At 53.2% G+C, this 9,327-nt stretch overlaps 1 protein-coding gene across 1 annotated transcript in view; it reads right to left on the minus strand.

Annotated features, from left to right (window-relative positions):
* Positions 1-2,172: 2,172 nt before the first annotated feature.
* Positions 2,173-9,327, minus strand: part of LOC102387040 (transducin-like enhancer protein 3) — a 33,865-nt gene continuing 26,710 nt past the window's right edge. The window contains exons 14-19 of the mRNA XM_025214186.1: positions 8,884-9,133; positions 8,529-8,776; positions 7,676-7,823; positions 5,848-5,998; positions 5,164-5,240; positions 2,173-4,718 (exon numbers count right to left, since the gene is read on the minus strand). Coding sequence (XP_025069971.1) covers positions 4,611-4,718; positions 5,164-5,240; positions 5,848-5,998; positions 7,676-7,823; positions 8,529-8,776; positions 8,884-9,133 — 982 coding nt within the window. The 3' untranslated portion in view covers positions 2,173-4,610. The remainder of the gene's footprint in view (positions 4,719-5,163; positions 5,241-5,847; positions 5,999-7,675; positions 7,824-8,528; positions 8,777-8,883; positions 9,134-9,327) is intronic.

Genomic DNA, 9,327 nt, shown 5'->3' on the forward strand with positions numbered 1-9,327 from the left:
TCCACGTTTTTTATTTTACAACAAAGGGTTTCTCACAATTTTTATCTTTTAATGGTCCCGCACAGAAGTGCCTCAGTCCAGGCCACTTAAAAAAAGGAAAGCAGCTTTAAATGCACTCATCACCATTTACCGCCGTACATTATCGGCGAGCCAAGCCGTTAGAGTGCTGTTCCTGCTTTTTATTTCTCCCTCGCAGCAGGCTCTGTCATGTTCAATACATCACTGGGGAAACCCCTGTAGGATGTTACATATGTCCTAGTGCAAGGGAAATGCTTTGTCTCTGTCAGGGGTGGCCTGCTCGGAAAGCAGTGGCACGCTCAACGTCTGCGTTGCATGCAAGACCGAGCCCCTGCCAACCCCTCGTGAAACAGGGGTGCAACAAGGTTCCCCCTATCCGCTGCCGGCGGTGCCTGAAGACTCCCTCTCCCCGCACGGGGCATGGCTCCACTTGAACAGGGGCCTTGCTCACCAACCTTGCTCAGGGTGCAACAGAGCCTGTATCAGTTGGCCCTTCTCTTCCAGGCCCACGAGTCACTTTTTGCTTTCAGCCACTTTCAGCTTAATTATAGATCCAATGGGTACGGGGAGCAAACAGGAGCTCACGGTAGCTCAGCCCATGCTCGTGCCAATGCAACACCTGCCTTGAGCTCCCGTCTTGCACAGATGAGTGTTGCCACGTGCCCTGCAGACATTGGCATTCGTGTCCTAGGGTCGCCGAACCCTAATATTGAACCCCATGCTCAGTCTCCACCAAGCGTGGGGTTACAGCGATCCACGGTACTTCTCCACTCGCTTTGTCTGCAGGTAGGAAGAGGTGTCCAACGCCAGGCTGAACTCGCCCAGTGGTAGCAGCAAGCCCGGCACAGAATCGCTTGGCTCGGGCAGCGCGTGCTCCCGACGTACGTGTGGAATCAGCCACGTTACAAACATCTGGTCACAGGGAAAAAAGGCAGAAGTAAAACGCTGGTGGTGGCACTTCGGTGCCTAATTTAGCTGCTCTAATAGCTTCTGCTTTTGCGGGGCTTTTACAGCCGACTTCCTGCAGACGTCGTTTCCATGTCTGCATGCCGAGCTGTCGCACCCATTACCTGCAAAGTCACCTTGGGAGAAGGAAAATAATCCACAAGTCTCCGGAGACCAGGAGCCCATCAGGAGGCATTGGGAGCTGACAGCATGCTCTTCACCTTGGCTGGGTGCTTCCCCACAAGCCCAAAGGGTGCTCGCCGCCGGCTGCCACGTGAACCGAGCACCTCTCTGCCGTGCTTGAACAGGACTTGGCTGTCATGCAATGCCATCTCTCCACCAGCACACTGTGTCTCCATCGGCACGCGGGCACGCCATCTCTCCACTGGCACGCGGGCACGCCATCTCTCCACCAGCACACTGTGTCTCCACTGGCACGCGGGCACGCCATCTCTCCACCAGCACACTGTGTCTCCACTGGCACGCGGGCACGCCATCTCTCCACCCGCACACTGTGTCTCCATCGGCACGCAGGCACGCCATCTCTCCATCAGCACCTGGGCATGCCATCTCTCCACCAGCACACTGTCTCCCCATCGGCACGCGGGCACGCCATCTCTCCACCAGCACACTGTGTCTCCATCAGCACACGGACACGCCATCTCTCCATCGGCACCTGGGCATGCCATCTCTCCACTGGCACACCGTCTCTCCACCAGCACGCGGGCACGCCATCTCTCCACCGGCACACAGTCTCTCTGTCGGCACCCGGGGCCTGCTTCCGAGCGTCCACAAGCCTCATCCTGAACAGCAGCTTTCCAGGCTCCGCAGCCCCGAGCAGAAAACAGAGCTGCCAAAGCCCGAGCTGCTGGTGCCAAAAGGGCCAGGCACGTTCCCACAAGAACAACGATGGGCAGCCGGTTTGCTTGTTTGCTTTTATTAACAACTCAGTGCAGGTTTTTCATAGACCAAATGCTTTATGGACACTTTGCTTTCATTTGCACTTCATTACATTTAAGTTTTTATTCTTTTTATTCCCCGCCCCCCACCCCACCCTCATTTTTGTCTCTCTTTTTTCCCCTCTTTTTAATACAAAACCAGTTGTCGGTATTAACAGCTGTACATACTCTGCTACATACTTTGGTGTAATGTTGAGACCGGATGACTTGGTAAACCCCTCCGCCGACCCAGCGCCAGGCAGGGCTTGGCTTTTTTTTTTTTTTTACTTTTTGCTTTATTTATGTATTTTTTAGAAAAGCACCAGCGTGCAACCAAGAAACCGCTCGGGACATCAGCGCGTGAGAGTGGGAGCTCCCCCATTGCAAAGTTCACAGCCGTCTGAACCTGTGCCATCCCCGGCATGTTAGTCATCTGGGGTGGGTTACTACTCTGAAAAATGACCGCAAAAGGGGTATTTGTGGGACCCCCGTGGGGGCTGTTTCTCATGGGCTTCTGCATGCATGTTTAAAAGCTAGGAGATTATATACCACCCACAACCAATTCAGACCGGATGCCCAGGAAGGCTCCTGGGGGTGAGTCTAGGGTGGGAAGCATCACAAATCCCCGGCTGATACGGCAGTCTCTGCTGCAGCCCTGAGTGTGGACTGGAAAAAGCTCTTCCCATGCAAACCCGGCCGTGGCTCATCGTTGTGTTGATAAGCTGGTTATTCAAAGCAGCCAGGTCAGCGCAGAGCCAGAAGCAGTCAAACGCTGCAGTCATTAAACTAAGCAGCTCTGACTGCATCTGCGCATCCACCGGGGATGGTGTTGGTTTCACAGTCATTTTTCTCGACATAACCGCCCTCCAAAAACACAAAACCAAACCCAACAATGCAGGTTTTCCTAGGCCAGCTCTTTTCCAATACATCATGCACACGGTAAATCAAGGCCCAAGCTTTCGTGCTACAGAGCGAGGGTCTCAGAATCACAGGCGCCTATTTCCCAGTCAGGTCAGGTGCATGCTTTTGCCTTTGAGGTTTCCCTCACTCGAGTCTTGAGCAAAAAAAAAACCCCCATCACATCTTAAACACCGAAAAGAAAATCTCATAAAATTGATTTTCACCTCTCGTCTACTCCATCCCAAACCATTGCCACAGCTGGAGGGTACCGCGGAGAACTTGGGATACTGCCTTGATGCTGAACACGCATCCAAGAACAGAAAGGTAAAGAGCATCTCTACATTATCATCCTTTTGTATTATCAATGCATTTAAAACAGGTAGTTGTTTTTTTTTCTTCTTTCTTCACCTTAACCCTAATTATCTTTTGACCAGATTAAAATCAAAAATTAAAAAATAATCCATAAAAATGTAGTATAAAAATTCTCTTCCGTATGCTACAATACAGGGTGAGCACGTCTGCTACACAAATACTTTTTATTTTCCATTATTTATTCATTTTTACCCTTTAGTACAAAACGCTGAAACGCAGGCCTGTGTGGGGATGGGTTTTGCTTCGTTGAAACCTATACGCCAGAAGTCACAAGACCGTAAAAGCCACAGAGCCCTACCAGAGACAGCCCCCCACCCCTTCCCCCACCACACACAAACCCTACCGGTTAGTAAACTTTAAAAAAAAAAAAAAAATGTATTTTAAAGGTTATCAATTCTAATTTTTTACTTTCATTTGAATACAAAACACTTAAGTTGCTATTATCTTTCATGGCTCCCTGAGCTGTTTTTTTTTTTGTTTTTGTTTTTTTTACTATGCTTTCTTTGAAATTATTCCTCGTTGTTTATGTCCAAAGATCAAGAAGGGCTTGAGCAGAAGCATTGCAGAAGGTGGACTTCCCGTTTTCTTCAAACATATGAGCACAAAAAAAAAAAAAAAAAAAAAAAATCCATATAAAAACGTGATTGTTTTTGCTGATGTCACATCAGTAGCTGAAGATCTGACCAATTTGACTTCAGTCCGTACAGTGTTCAAACATGGGACTAACACGCTGGACAATTCACATATACAACAGTAGGAACAACTTCACCAGTGGACATCTTTGCTCAACCTGGTTACAAGCTGCATGTCAAAGAAGTGCCCCAAATGGGGAGGTGAGGGCTGGGAGGGGATGGGGGGAGAAGGGGAACTTTGCCACCACCAAACCATCAGTGGAATACAATTACAGCAGACAAAAAAAAAATAAAATAAAAAAAAATACACAACTAGTGTACCAGGAGGATTCCCCCACCCTTCCGATTCTAGGTACGAGTCCTTTATTTACACTTTTCACAAGTCTTATGCAGCGTGCACCAAAAAAGAAGGAAAAAAAAAAAGTCACGATAAAAAATAAGTCCTTTATAGTGCCACCAAAGCGCAGACAAAAGAACCAAAAAAAATAAAAATAAAATAAAGGGGTGGGGGTGGGGAAAACCAAGCCCCCAAACCAAACCAGAATCACTTTAGGGCTCTGATGTGTGCATCTTTGCAGGCCTTCAAAGCAATCCATACATCATCAGTCCCTCCGTAGTATAGACCCGGCCTTAAATGCATCCTCTCCAAGGCTTCAGGGACCCGTGGTACACCGCCCAGCAGAAAACAATGTCTCAATGCATGGCTGGTCGGCTTTCATTTCCCCTCCATCCTTCAGAGCCTCGCCATTGTGTTGTCAGGCTGCAGCCTGATCTTCGGAGTTGACAGCCCCGTTAAAATCCGTGTTTAATAGATGACCTCATAGACTGTGGCCTTCTTGTCACCAGAGCCTGTTACAATGTATTTGTCATCTGCTGAAATGTCACAACTCAAGACAGATGAGGATTCTTTCGACTGTGGGGGGGAGGAATGAATAAATAGACAAAAAAAAAAAAAATCAGTTTGGTGTCTCAGTGCTGTTGCAACCGCATTTGAGTAAGCGGAAAAGCTCGGTGGCGACAGCGGCGCTGTTATTTATAAGCCAGCTGGGATAAATGGCCTGTTCTAGAGGCACCCGATGGACGTTGGCTTGCTGGTGGCCGACGTTCGCCGACTTCGGACCGAGGTGTTGGGTGCGTTTTAAACAGAAGGCATTGGACACCACCCCGACATCCTTTCCTCCCCCCGGCAGCATCACCGCTGCACGATGAAGAGCGAGAGCATCCATCAGCCCCATTTCTCCTAGCTGGGGAGGTGCCCGGGTAGCTTCCTCACCACAAGGATGGTGCAAAGCCTCCAGCTGGGAGATGGCCGAGCTATTCCCAACCCCACCCTGGTCCAAAGCGGAGCAGCCCCTTACCTGGAAGATGCTGGCCCCATAGGGAGTTCTCCAGGCATTGAGCAGGTTGTCTTTCCCCGTACTCACAAACCATTTACCTAGACACACAAATGGGGGATCACTTTCTCTCTGGCCACCGACAACAGGGCAGCCACAAACTTGGTTCCTCTCCCAAAGAAAAAAAGACAGCTCGCAGAGCAAGGCCCCCTGACCGGCCTGTCTGCTCCCGAGGGGGACGTGGGAGACGGATCCGGGAGCAGCCGGCAAGGTCAGACGGCCCCACCTTTGGCTTCTGCACGAGCCAGCTCTGATAAACGAACAGTAACCGGCGGTGAAAGGATGTGCCGTGACCCCGGCCTGCGCTTATGCCTCATTGCCTCTGCTGTCTGCCGAAGGATGCCGGCGAACAAAGGGCTGTTTTGTCAGCGGCAGCGCTTTTCCATCCGCCGATTCAATAACGTTGACACCGACATATCCCGGCCCCTCGCTCTGCCCGACAGGACCCGGGTCGCTTTTGAGGACAGCGCCGAAGAGAAACCCCCAGGGCTGGTGAGATCCCCCCGCCCCCCCACCTCCCTCCATGGCTTTTGCTGACAAGCTTTCCCTCTGCTCTGACAGTGCGTTGATTAAATGCAGTTTTCTGCCACGCCAGTTAGCGCTTCACGCCGGCTCCCTCGACAAGGGAGCGACCCGGCAGGGACTTACCACAGTAGGCGAATTTCAGCGACAGGACGCAGCTCTCGTGCAGGTGCAGCTGGTACTTGTCCGGCTTGGTGTGGTGCAGCACCTCCACGTTGCTGCTTTCCATGCCCACTGCCAGCCACTCCCCGGTTGGGCAGTAGCCCAGCGAGAAGATCTGAAGGAAGGCGCAGAAGGTCGTTAGAGCCTGGGAGTCAACCTCCGCGCCGGCCAAACGGCTCTCTGGCCCGGCCTGCTGTTCCCACCGTGCCAAAAGAGCCTGGGGACCAGAGCTATTGATTTACCCCGGCAGCAGGTGCCACAAGGCAGAAGCAATGCAAGATTCCCCACCTGGGCTGGGCTTATGATGCAAAGTCAGACTTTGGCTGAGGAAGGCAACAAGAGTGAGACTAACACCTATTGCGGTCACAGCAAGGGCTGGTGTCTAGGCACCCCTGACCCCCAAAATGCTTCCCCAAGGCCACAACGCTCTGTTGGCAATGACTCTGAGCTCCACTGGTCCCTAAAAAGCCTTCACTTATAAAATCAGAGCCATCTGGCTGGTGGAGCCCGCGACGTTACATCTAGAGTGACCTGGACAAATTAGAGGATTGGGCCAAAAGAAATCTCATGAGGTTCAACAAGGATGAGTGCAAAGTCCTGCACTTGGGACGGAACAATTCCCTGCACCGGTGCAGGCTGGGGGTGACGGGCTGGGCAGCAACTCTGCAGGAAAGCACCTGGGGGGGACAGGGGACAATGAACTGAATATGAGCCGGCAGTGTGCCCTTGGTGCCAAGAAGGCTAAGGGCATCCTGGGCTGCACTGGTAGGAGCGTTGCCAGCAGATGGAGGGCAGTGGTCCTTCCCCTCTATTCAGCACTGGGGAGGCCACATCTGGAGTGCTGTGTCCAGCTGTGGCCCCCCCCCACTGCAGAAAGGATGTGGACACAATGGAGAGAGTCCAGTGGAGGGCAACGAAAGTGGCTGTGGGGCTGGAGGACAGGACTGGTGAGGAGAGGCCAAGGGAAATGGGTTGATTCAGGCTGGAGAAGAGAAGACCGAGGGGGATTGAATAGCAGCCTTCACCTCCCTGCACAGAGGTGCAAAGAGAATGGAGCTGAACTGTCCTCAGTGGGGGCAGATACAGGACAAGGAGCAATGGGCTCAAGCTGCAGCAAGGGAAGTTGAGGTTGAATATTAGGAAAAACTCCCTCATGAGGAATGTAGTAAAGCACTGGAACAGGTTACCCAGAGAAGTGGTGCAGTCTCCATCCTTGCGGGGTTAAGACCCGGGTAGACAAAGCCTTGGCTGGGATGATGTAGTTGGAGCTGGTCCTGCTTTGAGCAGGGGGTTGGACTAGGTGTGACCTCCCGAGGTCCCTTCCAACCCTTATTTTCTACCAGTCTATGATCTAGCCCAGCCCCCAACAGGGTCATCCCGGTCTAAACTATCGCAGCCACATCTGTCCAACCTTCTCTTAAACATTTTGGAAACAAACCCTCACATACAACTGCCAGGCACAATGCCCAAGACATCCAAACACCCTTGAACTTGTCACAGGTCAAGCAGGAAGACAAGGGCTCTGGCTGTATCAAGCAGCATCCAGCCCCGGGCTGGCTGGTGCCCGAGAGATGCCATCCAATACACAGACACAGACCGAGCAGCGAACGCCAGCATGTGCCAGTGATGCCACCTGACACTGACCACTGCTGAGATCCACCTTCTTCCAGGATCAACCCTCCTCCAGGAAATAACCCGCTCTCAGATGCCCCAGCAAATAGATGAGCTCCTCCACAGCCCAGACTGGGGTGGTCTCCCCTCCTCTGGGGACCCTGAGACCCCCGGGGCTCACCTGGGAAGTAAAGTCGTGCTGCTGGAGCTGCCTTCCTTCCCTCAGGTCCCAGGAACGCACGGTGTTGTCCAGCCCCCCCGTCCACAATTTTGTACCGTCGTGCGAGATGTCTATGCAACTCGCGCCATCTGTGTGCCCTTGGAATTGCCTAAGGAGAAGCAATTCAACACGCCAGAGGGTCAGAAATCTCTTTTTCCTGCTCCATCCAAAGTTTAAAAGCAACAGCATGGCAGGGGCAGCAGCACTGCTAGCTGAGGGAGGCACTTGACAACATGGCTTATTGTCATCTAGCTGATGCCTGCTAATCTCTTCACTCCACACATGTTAATGACCCTCTTTTAATGGTCCTGATGCAATCCAAATAGCCTGTCTTGCATCACTGCTGTCAGTTAGCTGCTTCTGGTCATGAAGCTCCCATTTCACAGCCCTGTAGCCTTTCAACTCATTCCAGTAAAAACCTGTCTTTATTTTCGCTTCGATCTGAAACCGAGTTGCCCAGTCCTAGGTCTCTGGCCTATTAGGAAAGCTTCTAGTTGGTTCTTAACTGGAGAAAAAAGGCTGTTTTTAATGTGATAATACACTTGGCCATCTGCACCGCCTTTTCAGAAGTCTAGATCCACCCATGTACCGACCCCTCCCCTTGCCCCGAGACTGGGCTTCCTCACGTGCTGAATGCCGTGCCCGCAGTAGAGATGGCACCGACTTCCCCTCTCCACCACCTGCACTTCCATAGAGTCAGAGACAAGTAGGGCTGGAGGGACCTCCAGAGGTCACATCTAATCCAACCCCAGCCCTGTCCAAACCACCAATCACCCCGGGGGACTCAACCACAACCGAGGGTCCCGAGCCTCACCTGACTAGCGTCTGGTTGTGGAGATCCCACACAGCGATGTTGCCGTCGCTGCAGCAGGAGAAGCAGACCTTGGCGTCGGGGCTGATGGCCAGGGCGTAGCAGGCTGGAGCGGAGGAGGTCAGTTCGGCCTTGATGCGCGGCGTCGGGGAGGCCAGGTCCCAGATGGTCAGTGTGCTGGCCTCCCCTCCCACGATCAGCGTGCGCCCGTCGGGCAGCAGCTTGCAGGAGCGGATGTAGTTATCTCTGTTCTGCGGGAGTCAGAGACGGCCTGGCCGTTACCGGGGCACTTCTCGAACCCGCCGGGGACAGTTGTCTGCTTAGCCCACGCCCACACCACCACCGGCCTCCGACTTACCAGGCAATCCAGCTGCGAGATGGGACTCTTGCTGCCAGGCTGGCTGATATCCCAGATCTTCACACACCCCTTCCCGCCGGTGTACACGTGCCGGGTGGGGTTGCTAATGGTCACGGCACACACCACCTCGCCGTGGCTCAGCGTGTTGATCTGCCGGGCATGCCGCGGGATGCCGGGGCCGGCCAGGGCGTCGTGGGGAAAGGGCACCGGCTGCATCTGGCCGTCCGCGCTTACATGGAAGGAGTAGGCTCTGGGGAGGACAAGCCACAGGATCAGCCCACGGGGAAGGCTGCTGGGCTGCAAGGACGGAGCAGGGGAGACCTTCCAGCTGCAGCGCAGCTCCTCTAGCGGATGCCACCGAGGGCGTGCGACCCCCGGGACAGCTCGGGGCGATGCCAGGGCAGACTCGGAGCACAGCTGGCTGCTGATGCTGAGGGAGGTGGG

The sequence above is a fragment of the Alligator sinensis genome, unplaced genomic scaffold (assembly GCF_000455745.1).
Source record: "Alligator sinensis unplaced genomic scaffold, ASM45574v1 scaffold334_1, whole genome shotgun sequence".
Taxonomy (NCBI): domain Eukaryota; kingdom Metazoa; phylum Chordata; order Crocodylia; family Alligatoridae; genus Alligator; species Alligator sinensis.